Source organism: Anomaloglossus baeobatrachus, chromosome 3, assembly GCF_048569485.1.
Source record: "Anomaloglossus baeobatrachus isolate aAnoBae1 chromosome 3, aAnoBae1.hap1, whole genome shotgun sequence".
Classification (NCBI taxonomy): domain Eukaryota; kingdom Metazoa; phylum Chordata; class Amphibia; order Anura; family Aromobatidae; genus Anomaloglossus; species Anomaloglossus baeobatrachus.
Window position 1 is genome coordinate 590,547,425 of NC_134355.1, and position 26,261 is coordinate 590,573,685.

The 26,261-nt window shown below is 46.8% G+C and overlaps 1 protein-coding gene across 1 annotated transcript; it reads left to right on the top strand.

Annotated features, from left to right (window-relative positions):
• Positions 1–1,815: 1,815 nt before the first annotated feature.
• LOC142295621 (aquaporin-12-like) lies at positions 1,816–25,029 on the top strand. Its single transcript, XM_075338721.1, has 6 exons — positions 1,816–1,899; positions 2,873–3,387; positions 4,827–4,840; positions 15,513–15,596; positions 23,413–23,445; positions 24,597–25,029. Exons 1-6 carry the CDS (start codon positions 1,816–1,818, stop codon positions 24,812–24,814), a joined length of 948 nt encoding a protein of 315 aa, XP_075194836.1. The 3' UTR covers positions 24,815–25,029.
• Positions 25,030–26,261: the final 1,232 nt, after the last annotated feature.

Sequence of the window (26,261 nt, forward strand, 5' to 3'; positions counted from 1 at the left end):
TATCCTATGGATGTAGAATATGACGTAAATTCTCCTGGATGTATAACGTGTAGGTTTCCATTACTAGTGTCCTTAATGTGTGTTTATGTACCGCCCCCGTGCCAGCGGCAAAACCGCTCGCATCCGGAGCTGCGTTGGCTCGAGGGGTCTCCGGACCCGGGGGTTCGCACGGATACTAAAATTTAAAAGAGAGGGGATAGGTATGTACAGGGGATGTGTAAGTTTGTGACGCCACCCACGGTGCGTGTAATGTAAGAGACCATCGCTGCTGTTGGGGAGCCCGGTGGCGATGGTGTAGCAGCAGGATGTTTAACCCCTCCGTGGGTAGAGGGTTTGTGCCCTGTGGCCCGTTGGGTGTTGGTGACTGGGGTGCTGTTGGGTAGAGGAAAAGGGCTTTTCAGCGTACTCACTCAGTCCGAGAATAACAACTCCGACAGCTTGTAAACCAGAATTCTGAGCACCGCTGCAAAATGTGTGGATCCGTGCCCTTGGTGTTGCTGTTAGCCTGTGGCCTTTTCCGTGGCACCTTCTCACTAGTTGGAACCTCAAACGGAGTGAGCTTGCGCTCAGGATTTCTTTGGACTATAATTTGGGAAAGTCCTATCCCATCGGTGCGCTAGTACTTCGATTTTGGAGCAGGTTGGGGATGAATCTTGAAGTCTTCACCTCCGTCGGGTAAATTACCGGGACGCGTGAAGCTACTTCCCAGCCTAAGGTCCATGTACCCCGTCGTGCCCTGGCCCCTGCCCGGTGATGGTTCAAGGCCACCGGCTGCCCTCATCAGCAGTCCGTGCCCCTTGACGCGATCCCCTGCGACCGGGGTTCCAGCTCCTACCCAGCCCAGAGTCTGCCACCTAGTAAATTTCAGGAGCCCTGTTCCGGACCGGTGACTTCTCCCTCCCAGAGAGTCACCTTCCACCTGCTACTCCTTTCAATCCTTTTTCACTTCTCTGTCACTTTTTCACTTTTCCCAACCAACCCCCCATGTGGGCGGCCCTATTCCCTTCAGGCCCCCCAATGGTGTGTCTGGTGGGTTCGGTGCAAAGTGTCCCTAGGATTTTGACTGGCTAAGCTGTTAGCAACACCAAAGGACCAGGATCCTTAACCAAGGAGGAGTGGATACTGTGCAGAAGGGCAGATTGCACAATACCTTGTGACGACGTGATAGGGTAGGGCATCACATTTATAAGAGGAAGCTCAGAAAACCCTCTTTTAATATTTCCAGGTGTAAATGCTAAAATCTAATAGATGTCAACTAAAATTCCAAAATTGGACTCTGTAAACAGGCATGTCTTACATGGTGTCAAAATAAACAATCCGTCCGTGATCATTACATTCCCCAAATATTCTGCCAACGTGGTCTAGTAATAATACGATCATACAATCACTTATTTAGAAGTTAATCTTAACTATAATAACCAATATGGTTCCATTTCCATTTGGAATTTTTTCCAAAAATCTTCATTGCTCCCAAATAGAAAGTAAACATTTAAAGTTATAGTGTTCACTACTGCTCCAACGTCTGATTTTACAATACATGGAAATGTATAATTTTTGATTCTGGCAATGTTGATCATTCTATAGGACTATAAAGCCTTGAGAGTAATTGATTTCTATATTTCGGCTAAAAGTGTCGCTACTGTTATACTGGAGTTAGAAGTGCTATGAAGTGCAGCATGCACACCTGTACTGGTTCCCGCATGTGTCCTTGGCCCAGCTAGTAGCATTGAGCCACGTTTACCAATACTACACCTGTATAAGTACAGAGTCCCTTCTTTCTAAGTCTCCTCTATCACTGACACCCTTCCTACCACCATGGCCGGACTGAACATAGTAGTAGGCTTCTTTGTTTCAGTCATCGCCTTATCTCAACTTATTCGATGGATAAGTAAAGGTACCGTCACACTAAGCAACTTACCAGCGATCCCAACAACGATAGGGATCGCTGGTAAGTTGCTAGGAGGTTGCTGGTGAGATGTCACACTGCGACGCTCCAGCGATCCCACCAGCAACCTGACCTGGCAGGGATCGCTGGAGCGTGGCTACACGAGTTGCTGGTGAGCTCACCAGCAACCAGTGACCAGCCCCCAGCGCCGCGTGGAAGATGCTGCGCTTGGTAACTAAGGTAAATATCGGTAACCAACCCGATATTTACCTTGGTTACCACTGCACGGAGCTACACGTGCAGAGAGCAGGGAGCAGCGCACACTGAGCGCTGGCTCCCTGCTCTCCTAGTTACAGCAAACATCGGGTTAATTACCCGATGTATGCTGCAGCTAAATGTGCACAGAGCAGGGAGCAGCGCACACTGAGCAGCGCTGGCTCCTTGCTCTCCTACTTACAGCACACATCGGGTTAATTACCTGATGTGTGCTGCAGCTAGCTACATGTGCACAGAGCAGGGAGCAGCGCACAATGCTTAGCGCTGGCTCCTTGCTCTCCTAGTTACAGCACACATCGGGTTAATTAACCCGATGTGTCCTGCAGCTACATGTGCACAGAGCAGGAGCCGGCAGCACAGGCAGTGAGAGCGGCGGAGGCTGGTATCGAAGGTAAATATCGGGTAACCAAGGACAGGGCTTCTTGGTTACCCGATGTTTACATTGGTTACCAGCCTCTGCAGAAGCCGGCTCCTGCTGCCTGCACATTTAGTTGTTGCTGTCTCGCTGTCACACACAGCGATCTGTACTTCACAGCAGGACAGCAACAACTAAAAAATGGCCCAGGACATTCAGCAACAACCAACGACTTCACAGCAGGGGCCAGGTTGTTGCTGGATGTCACACACAGCAACATCGCTAGCAACGTCACAAAAGTTGTTCGTTAGCAGCAATGTTGCTAGCGATGTTGCTTAGTGTGACGGGGCCTTAAGAAACTGCTGCCAGCCCGGATTTATGGCTGCACTGTCAGTGAGTTTGCCAGTTCTCTGCAGCTATGTGCCTGCTATATGGAAATCCGCATGCTGGTAGAGATTGGCATGTGGGGTGGTGGATTTGGTCCCGATGTGGTGTCTACGCTTCTCTTTCTGCTGTTTTTATCGCATGGATTCACTTTTGATGGGGCATCAGCCAATTCCTCCGTCTCTCTTCAGGAGTTCTTACTGAAGGATAGCCCATTAGTAGACACAATAATTAAGTTAGTGGCTCAGTTTGGAGGCATGGGGGCTGCCAGGTTCTTAACCAGCCACTACTGGAGACTGGAGTTGACCGAAGTTCACACAATCCAAATGATGATGATGGACGATTGCAGCTCCTCTTTACAAACCACATTGGCACAGGGAATGTTTGTTGAAGCACTGAGTGCCTTCTGTTATCACATAGTTCTACTTCGCTTCCAAAACACAAGATTGATTTACAAGTCCCCAATACTTGCCCTGACTGTCACTTTATAATAATATATATAATAATAATCTTTATTTCTATAGCGCCAACATATTCCGTAGCGCTTTACAATTCAGGAGGATCATATACAAACAAGTAACAGTTATAGAAATACAATATTTAGAGGGAAAAAAAAATACAACCCTGCTCGTGAGAGCTTACAATCTACAATGAGATGGGGGGAGAGGCAAGGTTCACGTGATATTTACAATGACAATCCAACCATCTCCCGGAAATGGGGCTGGATAATGGTTTCCTGGACCAGTGGGCCCGAGCCTTGAGATGCCTTTGGGTGCCATGGAGTTTGATGTGGAGCTATGTTGTGAGAGGTTGTAGAGGGACTATGTGAATCGAATCTGATTAGGGAGTGTGATAGGCCGCCCTAAAAAGATGCGTCTTTAGGGTGCGTCTGAAGCTGAGTAAGTTGTGATTTGTCCTAACTTCTTGGGGTAGAGCGTTCCAGAGGGTTGGTGCAGCTCGGAAGAAGTCTTGGATCCGGGAGTGGGAGGTTCGAATTAGTGTGGATGTTAGTCGAAAGTCGCTTGCAGAGCGTAGAGAACGGGCGGACTGATAGACAGAGAGGAGGTTGGAGATGTAGGGGGGTGCTGCACTGTGGAGAGCTTTGTGGGTGAGAACAAGCAGTTTGAATTGGATCCTATGATATATGGGCAGCCAGTGCAATGACTGGCACAGAGCAGAGGCATCCGAGTAGCGGTTGGCCAGATAGGTGACCCTGGCTGCTGCATTAAGGATTGACTGTAGAGGAGAGAGTCTAGTTAGGGGGAGACCAATTAATAGAGAGTTACAGTAGTCCAAGCGAGAGTGGATCAGGGCCACGGTGAGGGTTTTTGTCGTTTCCATTGTGAGAAAGGGGCGGATTCTAGAGATGTTCTTGAGGTGCAAGCGGCAGGTGCGGGCAAGAGATTGTATGTGGGAGGTGAAGGAGAGATCAGTGTCAAGTATAACCCCCAGGCAGCGGGCTTGCGGCCTAGGACTTATCGTTGTGCCACACACAGAGAGGGAGATGTCAGGTTGAGGAAAGTTGGAAGATGGAGGGAAAAGCAGAAGTTCAGTTTTGGAAAGGTTAAGTTTCAGATAGAGAGCAGACATGACATTGCAAACTGCAGTCAGGCAGTCACTGGTGTTCTGTAGTACAGCGGGGGTGAGCTCAGGGGATGAGGTGTATAGCTGTGTGTCATCAGCATAAAGATGGTACTGAAAGCCAAATCTGCTGATGGTCTGACCAATTGGGGCAGTGTAGAGGGAGAAAAGAAGAGGGCCAAGGACTGAACCTTGAGGGACCCCAATGGTGAGAGGGAGAGGAGAAGATGTGGAGCCAGCAAATGATACACTGAATGAACGTCCAGAAAGATAGGATGAGAACCAGGAAAGAACAGTGTCCTTTAGGCCGATAGAATGGAGCATAGAGAGAAGGAGATGGTAAGAACTAGCATATGCAGGTAAGTCCTCATCAACTTCTATACCTAGTTACTTTGATTCTTCTATTATTTCACATGCGGTTGTTGGAGAGATAATGGGTTTTATCATTGGAATAGACCCATAATTAGATGTTTAGTCTGATCTTTACTTGGTTTATACACTGCTGTAAACATCCCTTGTAACCAATGTCGGCAGAAGCAGACAGTTTCAGCAGGATAGCCCAACCATCTAAAGCAGATGACAAAGTGACTTTTTTATTCGTACCATTTTTTTTTTTCTCTGCACCTTTGGTCACTGTTTTTGAACATTTTTTGTTTATTATAACAAACGTGTACAATTTTGTTTAAATATATATGAAAAAAAAAACATTTTTGATGGTAAAAAAAGTCATGCTTTATTATTTTTTATTTACATTTTATCCCTTTCTTGTAAGTAATCTAGTTTTACAATTAGCACCATATAGTAATTTTGGCCAACATCTTTTAGTAATGTCTCACATCTTGTTCCCCTTCTTAAAGTATTGTTCCCATCCTGTAATAATGTGCCTATCCTGTAGTAATGTACCCATCCAGTAGTAATGTGCCCATCCTAGTCCCCTATTGTGCCATTATACATACACACATACACACTAGCAGTGTCTCATCTGGGACCCCTATCGGGGCATTCTACACACACACACACACACACACACACACACACACACACACACACACACATTCTTCTTACCTGTCCTCTATTCCCTCAGCATCCTCTTTCCTGCAGGCATGAGACCCCTTGACGATAGCAGCCACTGTCAGCTCTTTATCTAAAATGAAAATGAACGTTTTGCCGCCACAGAGTCGAGCTCTCTGTGCACTATTCAAATGACAGTCGCCGGCCAATCAGATGCAAGCAGGGGACGTCATGTGCATCAGCTGCTTCCTCCAATTGGCCAGCGGCTGCCATTGGAATAGTACAGAAAGAGGTCGACTCAGTGCAGTGCCGGCAAAATGTTCATCTGAACTAAAGTAGTGATGGCTGTGGCCTCTGCACCGGCCGCGATCGTCAAGTAGGATACATGCCTACGGGCCAAAAGAAGCAGCCTAAGGAGCTGCATATGGCACACCCCCCTGCTCACCATCCCTTCACAATTTTTTTGCACATATTCAAGAGATTCTTCAGTGCAAATGGTGACATCTGGTTCAGTCTATTATTGTTAAGGTACATGGGGATACCAAACATTTTCTAAAAAAAAATAAGTCATTTTCTACTGACATTCCCTTTTCAGCTCGTCTAGTCTGGCAGGAGCTGGTTATGTGTCAATTTGTCAGAGGGTCAAAAAACAGAAGTGGTATATACCAGGTCCTTGTTTACAAAATACCATTAATCCGTTTGTTATGCAGGATCCGGTCTTTGACGTGGCCTGTTGCTATAATATATCTTGTGACAGATTTCTTTAAAGCAGCTCCAGGATCTGCTCTGTCGGTGACGACTATAACCACAAGGAACTGTTTCCTCTGTAACTAATCCTATCTGGGGTGGACACTGGCAGTGACGAGGCCCTGTGCAGGACATGTTTGACACCCCCACTGTTGTCAATTCCCCACATGCTTATACAGGTGCACATTTACATGCATATTCGCATTAGGCGCACACACACATCATAGCTCCCAACTGTCCCGGATTCAGCGAGACTGTTCCAAATTGGGGAAGCTGAGCTGTGTTGCTGTCACGTGATGTCAGGACTTTGTCACAATTTTCACTCACTGTAAAGTTCTGAGTCCGTACCGGACACCCAGTGTCTGTGCATGGACCCCGAACATGGACTTTTCTGGGAACTCTATGTTACTGTTTATGTTCAGCCACTCGGATAATGATAAAAATTAAAAACTGGAAAGAAAGCAAAAAAGGAGTAAAGCAGGACAGTTATATTGACCTTCCCCTCGGCTGTAACACTGCTTCCGGGTCCAATCACTGCTTCCCCCGCCCACCGTTACGCCAAGCGTCTGTGATTGGTTTCAGTCACACTGCGTCCTCATCCTATGTGACAGTGTCTGTGATTGGTTGGAATTACACATGTTATCTGCATCCCTATAGTTCTGTAAAAATACATTTAAAAAAGTGGCGTAGTGTCCTCCATAGTGTGATACCCAGTACAAATAAGGCTTTAGCCCTCAGCTGTGCGTGTTATCTTGGCTATGTATCAAAATACAAGGGACCCCGTGCAACTTTTTTTAAATTACTTAATTTAAAGAAGGGCGTGCGCCCCCCTCTTCCCCAGTTTTGATATTCAGCCAAGATAAAGCCAACTTCTGCGGGCTGGGGTTCTCAGACTGATTAGGCCCATGGTTATTGCCCCCCCTTGGCTTAAAAAAGCATCGCGCAGCTGCCCCGAAATTGTCCCATCCATTAGATGCAACAATTCCTGCCCTTTACCTGGCTTATTCCGATTGCAATTTGTGGTGGCAATCAGGATAATATAAGGGCTTAAGAAAATACTGTAATGCACACCTGCGCTCAAAAAAACAAATAAAATAACCTTTGATGTCCGAGGGAAACAATAATCTAGTAAGCAAATACCAAATGGAGCAGCATGTGGAAGATAATCCGTGTGAAATTATATCAAGGAAATTATATCAAGGAGTGCAAAAAATAATTAAAGGACATATGCTACAGTGCTGTAGCATATGTCCTTTAATATAAGGGCTTAATGACAGTGGTGATGTCAAATCACAGCTGCCATTAAACCCTGGATTAGAAATGTGGAGGGGTTTTTGAAACCACTCATTACTAAACCTAAAAGTTAAAAGAAGTAATCATAAAACAAACAGAAAAACTTAATTAAAAACAAAACAAAAAACACCCTCTTTCTCCAATTTATTAATCCCCAAAACACCTCGGTCCACACCACAACGTCCAACAATGATCCATGGTCTGCTATATATTGAAATTGCAGTGTGTTGGGCACATTTAGCGAACATTACTGCCTGCTGCGGCTTCAAGCAGACACTGACAGAGCAACAGCTGTGAGCAGTGACGTCACTGAGTTTACCTGCAGTCACAGCTGGAGGTTCCGACAGTACCCCATCTGTGACCGCAGGTAAACTCACCTCAGGTGAACTCATTGGGTTCAATGAGACCTGCACAGTTTTTTTTACCAAGAGATGGAGATTTGGTGCTGGAATTTATGCACCAAATTCCTGCTTCGATACTGCATCTCCTGGCAAAAAAAACATGAAAACATGATGCAGTTTATGCAGTTTTGAGGTTGTTTTTTTTTTGCCAGGAGATGCAGATTTGGCGCAGGAATTTGGTGTATAAATTCCATCACCAAATTTGTATCTCCTGGCAAAAAAAAAATTAAATGCAGCTTAGGTACGTTTTTCTGTCAGGAGATGCAAATTTAATGCTGAAATATCTGCACTAGATTTCTGCACCAAGTTTGCATCTTCTAGCAGAAAATTGCACCTAAACAGTGTCAAAACCACGTTTTTTGTGTGGTTTTCTGCCGCAAGATGCAGATTTGGTGCTGAAATGTATACACCAAAAACATGCCAGGAGATGCAATATTGATGCAGGAATTTGTTGTATAAATTCCAAGTCTACATCTCTTGGCAAAAAAAGCACAGTTTTCTGCCAGGAAATGCAGATCTCATTGAACTCAATTAGTTCACTTGAGGTGAGTTTATCTGCTGTCACAGGTGGGATCCTGTGGAAACCATGCAAAATACTATATTGGAGAAAGAGGCTGGGTTTTAGTATGTTTTTTAAAAAAAGGATTTTTCCTGTGTTTATTTCGTTGCCGAGTAAAGCGCTGGAATTGTCGAATCTAATTGGATGCGACAATTACGGGGCAGCTGCGGGCTGCTATTTTTAAGCTAGAGAGCCCAATAACCATAGGCTGCCCTAGGCTGAGAATTCCAGCCCCCAGCTGTCAGCTTTATGTTGATTGGGTATCAAGATTGGGAAGGGGAATCGTATGTCGTTTTTTAAATTATTTATTTAAATAATTTAAAAAAAAGCTCAATTTGGTTGATACACAACCACAGTAATGCAAACGGCTGTGGACTGCAGCCTGGATTCATCTGCTTTATCTGCATTGGGTATCACAATATGGAGGTCCCTACGCCATTTTTGTTATTTATTTTTTTTTACACCACTATAGGGACGCAGATAGTGTGTGTGATTCCAACCAATCACAGATGCTGTCACTGAGGGTGAGGGCACGGTCTGACTGCAACCATTCAAAAATGCGGTAGGTGGGGAAAGCAGTGAATATGCATGAGAGCTAATGATCGGACCCGAAAGCAGTGTTGCAGACGTCTGGAACTCCGGTAAGTAAAACTGTCTTGCTTTATTCCTTATTTTCTTTCCTTTGCAGCCCCCCCTTAGCCCATATTAACACTTGTGCCGCCCCCGCGACCGCCGACGGGCTGCTCAGACCTGGATCCACAGTGGCTCAAGGGGTCTCCGGATCCGAGGCGGGGTCACGCGGCTACCTCGGAAATAAAAAAGGGAGCTTGTTTTGGGTGGTGAATGGGATAATGTTCGTGACGCCACCCACGGTGCGTCGTAATAGGAGAGACCACCGCTGCTGTTGGGGAGCCCGGTGACGATGTTGAAGCAGCAGGATGTTTTAAACCCTCCGGGTGTAGGGGGCTTGGTGTTCCGGGGCCCGGTGATGGGATGGAGTGGGGAACCTGTCGGGGTGAAGGGATATCGGGTACTCACACAGTCCAAAGTCACTGACGCTGACACCAGGTAAACCAAACTCTTGAAATGCTCTGCTTTTCTTAGTCGAGCACGCTGGGTCCGTGCCCCTTTGGTGTTGCTGGTTGGTCTGAAGCCTTGTCCCTTGGCACTGTGTGTAACTTGGTGGATCCCTTTCACCTAAGACTACTCGGGTCCCGCTCACCTGCGTGGCAAACAAGGTGAGCCTGCTCTCAGGGTTCATGCTTGGGATTTTCTGGACGATTTTGGAAAGTCCTATCCCCCTCGTTGCGCTAGTACCCCAATTCTAGAGTGGGTGGGGAACGGTTCCTGAAGATTCCGTTCCCATCGGGTGAATTACTGGGCTGAGTGAAGCTACTTCCCAGCCAAGGGTCCGCGTACCCCGTCATGTCCTGGCCCTTGCCTGGTTGTAGCACAAGGCAGCCGGCCTGCTCTCTGTAGCAGCACCGTACCCCCTGTCACTACCCCCTGCGACCGGGGTTCCAGCTCCTTCTGGCCAGGCCAACGTCTGGCACTTGGGACGGATACAGGAGCCCAGCTCCACAGCGTTACCTGTCCTGTCACCGCTGTCTCACTGCTCAACTCTACTCAATTCAACTACTGACATCTCTACCCTCCCTCTTCCATCCCCCCATCTGGGTGGCCCTATTCCCCTCAGGCTGCCCAATGGGTGGTTGGTGGGTGTGGTGCAGAGTGTTCCTCAGGATTTGTGTACACCTGTTGGTAGCAACACCAAATTGACAGGACCCGTAACCAAGGAGGAGCGGGTACCATGCAGAAGGGCAGATTGCACGGCACCCTTGTGACGACCTGATAGGCCAGGGCGTCACACACCATTTTATAACACATAAGTTCAGGTCCCTTAAACTTATATGGGGTTCGGCGTCTGGGGTCAAGTTCGGTTGTCGAACCTTATTTTTTTTTAGTCCGTGCTGGTTCGGCGAACCTGAATATCCATTGGTTCATTCATCACTACAATATTTGCAATGTCACCTGCAGTGAAGGCTTCACTCCTTTTCACTGCTGGTAATCATTGCTCCTTCATTAAACCTCCTCTTCTCGGATCTCTGGGTTGCAAGCCAGCATCTCTCTGCTCTGTTTATACATAGTCATTTAAATAAATAATTATTTTTTCCTGAATTCCTGGGAATCAAGCCTCCAACCTTCATCACTGTAGGCAGCAGCAAAGCCTATGAGCAGGCTGCACTTTAGGAAATGGGAGAATGTTTTATACTACAGTAGACCATGCATGGCAGTCTGCTTCAGTACAGCCTTAAGGCTGCTTTACACGAGTCGATCTATTGTGCGATGCATCGTTGGGGTCACGGATTTTGTGACGCACTTCCGTCATTCGTAACGACATCTCCTCATGTGACAGCTCCTTGCGAGTCCAACCGATGCCTAATCGTTTGAAATTCGGCCATCGTGTACTCATCGTTTAATTCTATAAAATCGGTCAGTTTAGTCTTAATGAACGACACATTGCACAGTGTGACACCGTGTAATCGGCCATCCTCGTAGTTATTTGTGACGTCATTAAACGTTCAGGGCGTATTTGTGGTTTTAAATAATCATGCCTAATCTAATCGGATTGGTTGTAGCAGATGCGTTTTGATTGGTTATTACTGTTATAAAATACGGAGCTGTAGTCATGATGTGTGAACATTCAGCCTTGGCGTCATGCACAGTGTTTTATAGTGCATTACTCCTAATTTTTCTTACGTTTGTTTGTTCGCTGGATTTTCCGCCCTCACTCCTTGTTATCCTTTTTTTGTGGTAAGTTGTTATATGCCAATCTTTCCGTTTTGGATCAAAATCGACATTAACCAGACCACAAACAACAAACAAGAATGATGCTAAGGACACACGAGGCAACAAAGACAGATGCAGAAGAGAAACTATATATATGGGATGTAACCAATCAACCACATTAGCAGAACTGGATTGAGCAGGTCAGAATAATTCAGGGCGTGCAACAATCCAGACAACGTCACGGAGGGGTGTATAGTTTGCCTAATTACGCCCATACAAAAGACAGATTGACCAAAGGAAAACATGTGTGAAGCCTTTTGGACGTCCGCCATGGCCAATCAATATATAGATGAGCGCTTTGTGGTCGTTTGACAACACTCAACGTGTGACACATGGACAAATACCTATCAGCGATACAAACAAAAAAAAAAAAAAGACTTTGCAAAATAAATCGCACGATGGATCGACTCGTGTAAAGCAGCCTTTAATGCAGAGAGCCATCTTTATATACCAGTGAATTTCTATGTACCTGTATTCTAGAGGTACACCGGCGCGAGCGAGGGCAGCTACGATTTCTGCTCTGCCCGCAATATGGCAGAGCGAACTGCGCCTGCACGAGCTGACCTAACTGCACATGTGCGAGATTTGAAAATGCGATGAGGAGGATGACGGAGGGCGTCATCCCGTCAATCAAGAAAGGAGGATGGCGATCAGCGGCAGGAGGGGGATAAGGGAGCAGAAAATGAGCCCGCCCATCTGGCCAACACAGGTAAACTAATTAGCATACATAACGGCCAAGTTTTATAAAGTTATTTTTGGGGGTCTGGAAGGGGAGTCAGGGCCAAGGTGCACCTTCATAGAATGCAGCCCAGGAGCTGCAGAAGGTGATTTTTTTAGTTTCGTAGGGAAAAATCTGATGACAAAAAAGCTACAATTCATCTTGCAAAAAAAGCGAGACTTCAAAAGGTCAAGCTATTGAGAACGTTATGGCGGCTACAACTATCAATGAATTAACAAAAAAATGAAATCCATAAGTCCCAACCTGATACATTGGACAGTTCTGGTTTTGGGTCAACACTCTGCTGTCCTAGGCATCTACTGAATGTTCCTCACTGCCACAATATGCCGCCTCTTATATATCCTCCTGCCAGGGTAGAAAGAAATAGTAAATATGAGTGTCTAGTGGGTGGGGTAGGAGGTATAGCCAAAATTTAGCGCTTTGTACACAGCACGATTTGGCCTTTCATATGCACATTCACTTAAAGGGACTCTGTTGCCTCCAAAACTCACATTGAAATATGTACTGCTATGTACTGTAGATTTTAGTAATTTTGGTTTATATAAATAGTTTTAGTAGATTTGTAAATGAGGGGGCTTCTGTGCCCCATTCTGCCCCTGTTACCATTCTCTGCACTTCCCCTTATGCTCACTTTGAAGCACTGATTCATCTATATCCACTGGCTCTGCACGCTCAATGTCAGTCAGTGTGTGGAAGACTGCTATCATCCCTCTCCTATGTGTAGCATCTGCTCGCTGCACATAGGGTCACAAAGCAGAGGACGGCTGGTGCTGACTGGAGAGATAGGGTTCGGTTCCACTTGCATTTTGCACTGGCGAGTGCAATCCGATAAAACATCGGATTGCTCTCACACCAGTGCAAAACTATGGGGCAATGTCCATCTGCGATTGATTTCTCATGCCATAGCTGCATGAGGAATGAATGGCAGCATGCTGCATTTGGCACCCATACAAGCTTATAGGAGCGTGTGAAATATCATATTGCATTGCATGTAATCCCAGTGCTGTATGATATACGAAGAGACAGGCTGGGGAGGAGATGGGGGAAAAAGTGCTCCCCATCTTCTCTGCAGCTGTGATATGATTGCAAAATCGCATCACAGTTGCATGATCCTTGGCTGACGCTCGCAGCAGAGGGTCATTAGCATATCTCTTCTAATGCTCTCATATTGGAAGCTGTGTGCAAGTGGAACCATACCCTGAGATGAGAATATGCACAATTTCAGTGTATGTGTGCTGCCCCCACGCCCGCAGCAGCCAGGCTGCTCGGATCTGGATGCGCTGTGTGGCTTGAGAGATCCTCCGGACTCGGGGGTCAAGCGGACATGCCGAATGAAAAGGGGGACATAGTTGTACGGCCTTGGCCGTATTCAGTTCGTGACGCAACCCACGGTGTGTGGTCAAGTGGGACACCACCGCTGCTGTGGTGGGATACCCGTGGGAGATGTAGTGGCAGCCTGATGTTAAACCCTCCGTGGGTAGGGATGATTTCCCCGGGTCCCAGTGTCTTTGTGCAGGGTATGGCGATGGCAGGGGCTTGTGTGCCCGGACATACCAGGGGATGTTTGGTTACTCACAATTAAATGAGTCTTTTGGTAAACCAAGGTGCTGGTGGCCGGCCGCCACGGCTGGTTGTACTCTGGTCCCCCACCCGGGCTGATGGTCGCCGTCTTCTCCTCTGCACTACTTTTGGTTGTGTGTTTAGACTTCCCGGTATGGAACACGGGAGTCCGCTCGTGGCTTTTTGTGTACCTGAGGAGCCGTGCCTGCTGACACTGACCCGTGGGATCTATGGGCCCTGGCGGTTGCCCTATCCCTCTCTGTGGGTGGTTGTTTGCTTTTGGGACTTTAGTTGGGACAGGACCTATAATCCTGCCCTCAATCGGTTGATTAGCTTGGCCGTTGGTTCCGGTCCTGGCTTCAGGGTCCGAGTACCCCCTCTGTGCACGGTTTCCGGTCGGGTCTCCGGTGTCGGTACCGGCGGGCTCCAACCCTGTCCCGGTCCACCTCGGATCTGCCGAGTCGTCTTCCCGTCTCCTGACGGAGACCATCGTCTGCCACCTAGCCAAGGCACCAGGGCTCCGACCCTGGCACCATTCAACTTGAACTTCTCCTCTGCTGGAGCTACATCTAGCCCCAGCCTCCACTCCTCTCAACTTGAACTCCAACCTCATTCTGAAGCTTAACTTAACTGCTTGTTTTCCTGTCCCGGGCTATCTAGACCCCTAAGGGGGGCGTTTCCTAACTGCCTGGTCCCGCCCACTGGTGTGCCTGTCTTGCCCTGAGGGGGGTGACTAGGGTTTCAGGTCGGCTGTATGTGACCCTGTGACCCTGGATGGTGTTGTTTGCCTTGTTTGTGACTACCTGGTTTTGCCAGGGCGTCACATATGCACGATGTCCTCCCCCTCTCTTGTCAGCATTGGAAGCCCATCACTTTGTGACCCTGTGTGCAGCAAGCAGGTGCGACACTTAGGAGAGGGAGATCGGAGCGAGCAAACTGGCATTGCCAGGGCCAAGCATGTCACTGCCAGTCTGTCTGACTTCTCATCTCCCTCTCCTATCAACATCCGCCACATAGCCGCCACTAGACACAGGAGATGGATGAGGATGCACCTGCACAGACACTGTAGCCTCTGCTCCTGCAGTGTTGGTGCATGCAGAGTTGGGGATTTAGATCAGCCAATAATCAACAGTGGTTAGATTTATTACTTTGTGATGATAGTTTTTAAAATATATGTTACAAAAATATAATTAATGTAATTGTTTTTAGACCATTATTTTTTAGTGTCTTTATGGAAAAAAAATCTTTGTAGTTCTCTTTTTTTTTTTTTCTTTTTTAACCTCTAATGCACTGGTATATAGAGATGTACCTATATGTACCCGTACAATATTTTTATTTTATAGTTATTAATGTTTCCTCCTTCCATACTAAACGTCCTACTTATGAGTTCCTGGAAAGACCGCCTATGAAAAAGTGAAAAAATTAATTGAACGCATCAACAGAACACAGACAGTTACTTTACATGGCTTTTTCTCCTGTGCCCTCAGTGGAGAGATCTGCAAAGATGTGGACAGGCAACGTGCAGGAATATCCTTTAATTTGGGTGCAAATTGAAACAACGCATTTCAAGATGGACCTTGATGGGGTAACATACCTGAAGAAGGAGACACAGTCCCCGAAATTCATTGTTTAAATTTGCACCCGAAAATATACTCTAACAACTCAATACAGTATTTTGTGCTGTTCTTTTTCCACAACATTAACACATCTATGGGAGCTACTGAGACAGCGTAGCTCATCCCACTTGGATATTCCCATCTCGGTCATATATGGCTGTTATGGGAATACACCTTTAATTGGTCAAATAATTCCTCTCCTAACAACAGCTTCATGCTTCCATAATTAACTTCTCATTTTATTTCTTATCTTAGGTGGTCAGTACACTGCAGCTTACTTCAACCCAGTGCTGGCCTATGCCTTGACCTTCAGCTGTCCTGGGAAGACATTGCAGGAGTACTCTTGTGGCACCCCAGGGTTGCCACAGTAACAACACAAAGGGTTAACTCCCCACACACAACACCAAGACCTCCTGGCCAGAAGGGGGAGACCAAGCTGCTTCCCTGTATATTCTGGTGGGGGGGAGGAAATGGTCAGGAGTGGTTTCAGTTTGGAAGTTCAGTGCAGAGGACTGAGGAGAAAGGATCTCTGTAGGTTGGAAGCTGGCTTTAGCTCACCTCAGGATCCACTGACCAATTCCAGGCCTAGCTGAGGGTCTGAGGAAAGGAGACAGATTACACAGAGGAACATTCCTGGGAGACAGAGCATTGCTGAGTTCATCCCAGTGGAGCACACAGAACGGATGCTGGATCCGAGACTGCAGGTTACATACTGCACAGTTACCACCAGAGAAGTGAAGATTCCAGATCTTTCACCTGTACCACAGACACAAGCAACAAGCGCAGAGTTCAGGAACATACTAGTAAGGACTCGAGTTGCCTGTCAGGTCGGTACCGAGGAGCACAGAGCCAGCTGCATAGTTCACGCAGCAGCAGGGCCACAGACACACAGTGCAGGCAAGGAAGCCAAAACGGCCCGGCTGGGTGGGAGAAACCCTGAACCCCTCACAGACTCCGTGGACAGTACTCTGCTGAATAACATCATCAGTAAAAGACAAAGAAACTGCAAAACCGTGAGTCTGCCTGTTTATTGTGCTCGTGTCCTGCACTCCCCCCATAGACTAACATACTGCCCCGGGGAAAAGGCTCTACCCGTGGGGAGCCGTCCCATCTCAAGCTGCCTTCCATCACCCCGGAGGTTCTGCAGCAGCGGTGGTCATCTCTGATCACATTCCACGGGTGGCGTCACGAACATAACCCCCCTTTTTATTGTGGAACCAGGGAGCACGGACCGGGCCACGACACCGTGATCCCCTTTCCAGAAGCAACCCCTTGGCCCGGTTCTGGGTATCCCCTTAACCCCTGGCGACACAACTTTGGCGTCACGAACAGGATGCGGACTGGACCCGGCTGCAACCCGGGTGACGTGTGCCTGTAAAGACTTATTGCATCGCATAAAAGACTTGCACTGTGAATTGTTGCAACAAAGAACGGACTTTAAACTTTGCAAAGATACCTGGAAAAATCCAAAAACATCATTGGTAACATTTTCCAGGCGCCATCTTTAATCGCGCCATTAGCTGCTACGCGCGGGAGAACAGCGCGCCTAAACTAAGACTCCGCCCACCGCTTGCAGAGGAGGTGCGCTCGGTGCTGCGACCCGAACGAAAACGCAGAAAAGTGTCCCAGGCTTGCTGTCAAGAAGACTGGTGAAATTAACTAAGGGGGCGCAAAGATGTCGCAGCAGGGAGACGCTGTTGTGCCCGGCGGTGCAGCGGCACCTATCATGCCGTTCCTGATGCCGTACACCCCGGGTGCAGTGTGGCTGCCGCAGTACTCAGGTGAGCCCAACACACTTAATGACTTTATCGGAAAGCTAAAAATCTACTACAGCATGTACCCCCTGACAGAAGCTCAGCGTGTTGGTATGCTTATGGGACAGTTAACTGGCAATGCCCAGCGGGAGGCTACATCCTGGCCGGACGATGCAAAGGACACTGTAGAGCATATAATAGCTGGACTAAAAGCAGCTTTTGAATCCACTGCTGGCAGCCGGGCTAAAATGAGGTTCTTTGGATGCAAGCAAAAACCTAGAGAGAGCGCAAGAGACTTTGCCTTAAACTTGCAGGAGGCGCTCAGAGCACTTAAATTAGCAGAACCTGCCTTAGCCCCTGGAGCAGATAAGCTGCTGATAGACCAATTCCTGGATGGACTCTCATCCCCTTCCCACCGGGGACAACTGAGCATGATGGTGATCCAGGATCCAGGACTAACATTTGCCCAGCTAAAGGATAGAGCCATCCGCCTCCAGCAGGTGGAGGAGCCGCAGGATATAGACTCTGTTCAACACCTTACAGTGGCACCCCAGCAGCCAGTAGTGCCAGTGACATCGGCCATGTCAGCCGCTGCTGCTAACCACCTGGAGCCGATCACTAATGAGGCTCTACATCAAAAGCTTGAAGCCCTTACAGACACTGTTGCTTCCATGGCTAGAATCGTCCAGGAGCTGCGTGGATCCAAGTCTGCACCCAAGATTGAGCTGGCGACCAGCAAGGAGGATGTCCCATGGATGAGGCCTAGGAGATACCAAGCGACGAGAGGACGACCCAGCGACCGCTACCAGCCGGATGGACAGCCCATTTGCCGCCGTTGCAAGGAACCAGGTCACTTTGCCCGTGAATGTGCTTTAAATGGGGATCCCCTGGGGAGGCGGGCCGCTCCTCAGGAATGAACTCTCAAGGTCCCTCACCCTGGCACGACAAGTATGTGGGAGGACGTCCAGTCATCCCCATCGTGCTGGATGGCATTCCGCTCAACGCCTTGCTGGACACTGGTTCCCAAATATCATCAATTCCGCATGTCCTTTATAAGAGGTACTGGGCTGATTCAGACGTTAGCAGTGGTCCATCTAATGTTGCATTGAATATATGGGCTAGCAATGGTGAATTAGTACCACAGGTTGGTTTCAGAGAAATGACCATTAAGATTGGGAGAGTAGAATTGCAGAATCAGGGTATTATCATTGTTGATGTTGACCGACGAGAACGTGAACCAACTATGCTGCTAGGAATGAATGTAATTGAAAATTGTTTTGCAGAGGTAATTACTGTCTTGCAGCAGATTGTCGAGACTGCCAAACCTGGGCAACAGAGACTCCTGCAGAAGGAAATTAAAGCCTTGATGCTGAAGCAGCAGGTAGAAATGTCAGGAGGTGAAATTGGCAGTGCAAGGGTAAGTGACCCAATACCTATTGTAATTCCTCCCAAAACAGAAATGCTGGTCTGGTGTAGAGCCGCAATAGGCATCAGAGGGCGAGACTATCAGGCCCTGGTAGAACCCGTGTACTCAGACAGTAGGCCCACTGTACTGACGGCCAGAGGAATAGTTGAGGTACATCGGGGAAGAGTGCCAATACGCCTTCTAAATTGTGGGGAAGATGAGGTCACCCTACCTAAGTATGCTACCATGGCTAAGCTATATACGGTTGATAACAACGCCATCACCACCGTTGAGCCCTTGAAGCCGTCAAATCAGGCGGAGGACAATGGCTCAGAGGGAAAGCTGGAGGATTGGTGCCAAAAGCTACATGTAGGTACCGATTCTACACCCTCCCATCAAAAGCATGGAGTATACAGGGTAGTGAAAGAATATGAACAAATATTCAGCAAACACCCATTAGACTTTGGGCAGATCAAAGGGGTAGAGCACACTATACCCACAGGTAACCATCCACCCATAAAGGAGAGGTATAGACCAGTACCACCGGCTCACTACCAATGCGCCAAAGACATGCTCAAAGAAATGAAAGAAGCAGGGGTAATAAGAGACAGTTGTAGCCCCTGGGCAGCCCCACTAGTGCTAGTTAAGAAAAAAGATGGGACCATGAGGATGTGCGTAGACTACAGACGGATCAACCGCATTACACACAAGGATGCATACCCATTACCTAGGATAGAAGAGTCATTGGCTGCATTAAAATCCGCTACTTACTTTTCCACCCTAGATCTGACTAGTGGGTATTGGCAAGTTCCTGTGGCAGAGGCTGATAAGGAGAAGACAGCATTCACCACGCCGATGGGCCTCTGTGAGTTCAATTGTATGCCGTTTGAACTCTGCAACGCACCTGGAACCTTCCAGCGACTGATGGAGTGCTGCCTAGGACATAAGAACTTTGAAACTGTCCTCCTGTACCTGGATGATGTCATAGTCTACTCCAAGACCTATGAACAGCATCTACAAGACCTGGCAGAAGTGTTTGAAGCCTTATCCGGCTATGGCATGAAAATCAAGCCATCCAAGTGTCACCTTCTAAAGCCAAGGGTACAGTACCTGGGACATGTCGTGAGCTCAGAAGGGGTAGCACCAGATCCTGAAAAAGTTACCGTGATAAGAGATTGGCCGAGACCCACCAGCGTGAAAGAGGTGAGGCAATTCCTGGGACTGGTGGGCTACTATAGAAGATTTATAAAAGGGTTCACGAAGCTAGCAGCTCCCCTACAAGACATCCTGGTAGGACAGTCAAAGAAGTCTGCAGCCCGAAATCCTCCTTTCCAGTGGAGTGATGAGAGAGAAGAGTCCTTTAAGAAGTTGAAGTGGGCACTGACAGGAGAAGAGATCCTGGCATATCCAGATTACCATCAACCCTTCATTTTGTACACGGATGCCAGCAACGTAGGACTGGGAGCAGTATTGTCTCAAAAGCAGGAAGGCAAGGAGAAAGTTATTGCTTTTGCAAGCAGGAATCTCCGGCCTACAGAAAGAAACCCAGAGAATTACAGCTCCTTCAAGTTAGAACTACTGGCAGTAGTTTGGGCTGTAACAGAGCGTTTCAAACACTACCTGGCAGCTGCAGAATTTACCATCTTTACTGACAACAATCCGTTGACCCACCTGGACTCTGCAAAACTAGGTGCGCTGGAACAGCGATGGATAGCCCGACTGTCAAACTACAACTTTGTCATCAAGTACAGGGCAGGCCACAAGAACGGGAATGCAGATGCCTTATCCCGGATGCCACACTCGGGGGACGTGGAAGAGGAACCGGAGGGACTGGAAGAAATTGAGCTGCCGGCCTTTCACCGTCCTAAGATTGGGCAGTATCAACCGAGTGTCTACCAAAAACAACAGCAGGCAACTCTCAACCCATTAGCACACCACGGATGGGCTGACACACAAGACAGCGATCCAGCTGTGAAGCTAGTGAAAGAACTGCTTACACAACAAGGTGCATACCCTAATCAGAATGCCCCAGCTGAGACACAACATCTCTGGAAAGAGAGAGGTAAATTGTTCCTGTACCAAGGGAAGCTCTGTAGAAGGCACACCAATCCAAAAACACATGAGTTGGTCTGGCAGATCATCGTGCCCAAGAGAGACGTCAAGATGGTTCTGGAAGCTTACCACGACGGTGCTGGTCATTTTGGTTGGAAAAAGTTGGAAGTGCTCTTAAGAGAAAGATTCTACTGGGTTGGCATGAGAAAATCAATTGAAGATTGGTGTAGAAAATGCGGACCGTGCAACCTCAGAAGAAAGGATCAACAGAACCAGAGAGCTCCACTCCAGTCCATAGTAACCAAGCAACCACTCGAGCTAGTCGCATTAGACCACGTCAAGTTGTCACCAAGCCGGTCCGGCTATGTTTATGCCTTAACCATCGTGGACCATTACTCACGCTTCTTAGTGGTGGTACCCGTGAAAGACCTTACAGCTAGAACAGCAGCTAAAGCATTCCAGACGTACTTTTGCAGACCCCATGGTTACCCAGAACAAGTCCTTGCAGATCAAGGTCCAGCTTTCGAATCACAGATCTTCCAAGAATTCTGCAACATGTATGGCTGTAAAAAGATCCGCACAACAGCATACCATCCCCAAACAAATGGCTTATGTGAGAAGATGAACCATATTGTGATTGACCTGTTGAAGACCTTACCAGAGTCAGAAAGAAATCAATGGCCAGAGAAATTGCCAGACTTGGTGGACTTGTACAATCATGTCCCGGTGAGTTCTACAAACTGCACCCCCGCTTACCTCATGCGTGCAAGGCCCGGTAAACTGCCAATTGATTTAGATATGGGAATTCTGAAGCCAGATGCAGAAGTTCAAGAATCCAATTGGGATACCCTACGTCAGCAGCAGTATCGCAAAGTACAAGAGTGCGTAGAGAAAAGTCTCCAACAAGCTAGGGGAAGACAGGAGAGAACCTTCAACCAGCATGCTCTAGCAACCCCATTGCAACCTGGTGACCAAGTTCTCAAGAGGAAACGGCGCACAAACAAATTGGATAATCAGTGGGAAACCACCCCATATACAGTCTTACCATCCAGTATGGATAATCCCAAAGTGTGTCTCATCAGTAAGGATGAAGGAAGGACATCAGCTGTCGTGTCAAGAGATCAACTCAAACCGTGTCCTGAAACCCTGAAGACACCAGAAGTCACCTTACCCATACAGGTACAACCTGTCAAGAAGGAAGAAGATGTATTCCATACAGTCTTAGGAGATTTCCCAAAAACATGGCCAAGTGGAGCAGTAGTAGTCCCAATGATCGCCTTCCCTCAAGTGGCGGAACCACAATCAGAACCAATACCACAAGAAGTCTCAAGACAAGAAGAACTGGAAGTCGAAACCATAGAGGAAGAACAGATTCCTGGTCCCAGTGAGCTTGCCAGTCCTACAGTCAATCTCCCATCTTCACAAGTACCAGAAACACCAAATAGGTACACTTCCACTCACACCATTATGCTAAGTACACCCAGTACACCAGCAGTACGCAGGTCACAGCGTAGTACTCAGGGTCAGATACCAGCAAGATATAAAGACTAATGTGGAATTGCATATAAAATGTACATATGTTATAATGTTTATATGAAAAACCGTAACAGTTTAGTGTACAGAAAAGGTGAGAGAAGAGTGGTGTAAGGTGGCAGCACGGAGAGTTACAACTTGATCACATTGTTGGTGGCCCGAGGGCCGTGAGGTCTACTGCACTTACGACCAGAGTAGAGACACCTTTAAGAAGTGTTTGTTGATTGAAATGTTTATTTAATTGCAACGTTAAGACCAAAAGCCCAGTACCTACAGAGACTATACTGTATGAACACTTACATATTTCTGAACATTTTGGACTCTTTTTGAGCTTTAAGGTTTTTGTATTTTTTTCCTTTTGAGACTCTGTATATATACAATTGTTGTGATAACTTGTTTGTTTGTTTCACAGTCCCGGAGTACTGTTCTTCACTAAGGGGGAATGTGGCACCCCAGGGTTGCCACAGTAACAACACAAAGGGTTAACTCCCCACCCACAACACCAAGACCTCCTGGCCAGAAGGGGGAGACAAAGCTGCTTCCCTGTATATTCTGGTGGGGGGGAGGAAATGGTCAGGAGTGGTTTCAGTTTGGAAGTTCAGTGCAGAGGACTGAGGAGAAAGGATCTCTGTAGGTTGGAAGCTGGCTTTAGCTCACCTCAGGATCCACTGACCAATTCCAGGCCTAGCTGAGGGTCTGAGGAAAGGAGAAAGCGTACACAGAGGAACATTCCTGGGAGACAGAGCATTGCTGAGTTCATCCCAGTGGAGCACACAGAACGGATGCTGGATCCGAGACTGCAGGTTACATACTGCACAGTTACCACCAGAGAAGTGAAGATTCCAGATCTTTCACCTGTACCACAGACACAAGCAACAAGCGCAGAGTTCAGGAACATACTAGTAAGGACTCGAGTTGCCTGTCAGGTCGGTACCGAGGAGCACAGAGCCAGCTGCATAGTTCACGCAGCAGCAGGGCCACAGACACACAGTGCAGGCAAGGAAGCCAAAACGGCCCGGCTGGGTGGGAGAAACCCTGAACCCCTCACAGACTCCGTGGACAGTACTCTGCTGAATAACATCATCAGTAAAAGACAAAGAAACTGCAAAACCGTGAGTCTGCCTGTTTATTGTGCTCGTGTCCTGCACTCCCCCCATAGACTAACATACTGCCCCGGGGAAAAGGCTCTACCCGTGGGGAGCCGTCCCATCTCAAGCTGCCTTCCATCACCCCGGAGGTTCTGCAGCAGCGGTCGTCATCTCTGATCACATTCCACGGGTGGCGTCACGAACATAACCCCCCTTTTTATTGTGGAACCAGGGAGCACGGACCGGGCCACGACACCGTGATCCCCTTTCCAGAAGCAACCCCTTGGCCCGGTTCTGGGTATCCCCTTAACCCCTGGCGACACACTCTCTTGTATACATTGCTGGTGCTTTAATTGGTGAGTAAAGGTTTTTTATTTTTATGTGCGATTACAAAGTTAAAGAAATAATATTCATGTGTTTGATACAAATTTTAGGTATATTCTTTATTAATACCCTAGTGCACTGTGGACAGCAGGGATATTATTCCACAGGGCCTCAAAGACCAAGACCATTCATTGTTTTTTTCAGAGATGGACTCTTGATTGTTAGATTGTGTTGGAGGAAAACCTACTGGACTAACAAAGATTAACATATTCTTTGGACATCTTTGGCTAGGTCTACAACAGGTTTTTACCCTACATTCAGTATTGATGGGGAAATGCACCTAATATCTACATCTGATAGGCCCATATATTTCTCTTAGCCAGATGTATTCTAAAATAATATTTGGCATACATTGGACCAGTATTTGCCAGTATACAATTGACTTCAAAATCAATGTTGACAACCTTTGTGAATATAATTGTGTACAAAAATGAAACTCAATAGCAGATTTGTGCTTGTAACCCCAGTGGTGGACCTCCAATGGCAGCAGACCATGCAGCTTATATGGGACTCGTGAGTTGACTTGGCTAGGCGTCTAATGGCCCTGCCCAACGTCCCTCCTTTTTTCCTAACATCCATTGTACGTGTATGGAAGAAGTCTGGAGGAGTTGCATGGTGCTGCCTAATGTACGAGTCCATACCAAACGGTGCGGGCAATTTTACACAGCAGACACTTCCTGGTAACAGCTGCAATTGGACATAATCTACGGCAATGAGACCTATCCTGTTAATGAGTTTCAGTGGTGAGCAAGCAGTGACCATGATTAGACAGCGGGGGAGGGGTTAATCTGTCATCCCCATTGTACCTCATGATAAACGTGGAAACTTGACAGTTCCTGTTCTCATGGCATACGAGGGATTATTGAGAAGTCAATTTAGACCTTGGTATGCAGCCCAAGGTTTTCTATGGATGCCCTTGAGTATGTCTATACAGTCACTAATATCTTTGGCACTGAAGCATTTGTTGATTACTTTCAATCATATTAAACAGTTTGTTTTATTTTCTGTGAATATTATGCTTGAGATGATTTATTAGAGCAGAGATTTCTGCCACCACTATGGATAAGGTGTTGTGCCATGGACACCTACAGACACTTTATATTCTTCTTCACCTCTTTCCTAGGAATGGTTCTGGCACTCTTCCTGTATAAAGGAAACATCCCTCGTCTCTTCCAAAAGAACCTTCTCTACAACCAAAAGAGCAAATTCAGAACCCCAAAGGCAAAAAGTGTTCAGTCTACCGCTTCGAAAGACGTCCCATCTTCCCCAAAAGGCTCCGAGAAAAAGGCTGGAAAAAAAGTGAAAAAGGCCACAAAAGAAAAGAATAGCAAATCTAACTAGTATCTGAAAAGCTAAATTTACAATATTTCTCAAAAAAAGCCAAAAAATGAACAAATTTCATATAGCTACATATAATGTAGTTCTGAGTAATGTACATTTGGATAGTTACAAGAATATTTCATAGAGCGTGAATGATGTGATACTCATGGGATGGTGGACAACAGGTAACATATAGTAAAGAATGAGGATAGTTGGACAGTTCTAGGACCCCAATGTGTATGACTGCCATTTCTCCTCTGCACTTTACATTCATACCTCTGCACCTCTCTAACTACACTACTTTGTTTTTTGTTCAGCTACTGTCGTCCTTGAAATCTAAGAAAATGACTGATGACACATCCTACCTTTCTAATGTGAACAAGTGCAAACTGAACATGAAACATAGTAATATAAAGGAGACAGTTGCACTCTTCAGTGCTAAGATATGTGTAAAAATAAATATGGGAATATAGACTGACATTACTGCTATCAAAAACATGTAAAAATTGAGATACTTAGCACACAAAATTGGCCAGGTGTATTAGAGCCCAACAGCTAGCGTCAAGGCAACCTAATTTTTGTTGGGTCCCTATCAAATTAATCCTCTCTTTGGGTTAAAAAAAACCCTACAATTTATGGCTGAACAGGAACCTGCAAATGGAGAATTAAAATCACCTGAGGCTGAAGAACAGGAGTGCTCAATCAGATGGCATGTCCCTGTAATCTAAGAAAAAGACTGATGGCACATCCTGTAGGGACCCAACAAAAATGAGTTCACCTTGCCTCTGGCAGTTGGGCTCACATAAACCTGGCCAGTTTTGTGCGCTATCTCAATTTTTACATGTTTTTTCATAGCAGCAATGCATGTCTATATTCCCATATTCATTGTTTCACAAATCTTAGCACTACAGAGTGTAACTGTCTCCTTTATGTTACTGTCATCCTTGAGTCATGCTCTAATCTGGGCTCTACATGACTTTTGGGCTTCCACAAGTTACTTGAAAATGGCACAATTTTTCCTCATTGGTCACAAAATAATGGTCTATACTCGTAACAATTTTTCTTTATATGAGGTTGCGTTAGCCTGGGGCTACACAGTGATTTTGGTTGAGCCACAGGTGGTGCAGCCAAACAAATATGTGTTGCTGCTACATTGCAGGGGAATATGGTAAATCATAACCCCTAAGGTACTACAAGAGTGACAAACAAGTTGCGTAAAATCCAACTTTTTGCAGCTTGCTCATTGCAGTCGCAGTACCCTAAGGGCTCTCAATTCACCACATTCATTATGCTACAACATAGCAGTGGCATAAAGCAATCTAGTGGCGAGACATGTCACGGATAAAGTTGCTGTGCAGCTCCAGCTTTTTAATGCTGCAATTTTAGAACTCGCCAGGAGCCAACAGTTGTTGTTGAGCCTTTGCCTAATTCAGTAGTACCGTACAGACCTTCATAGATATAAAACTTT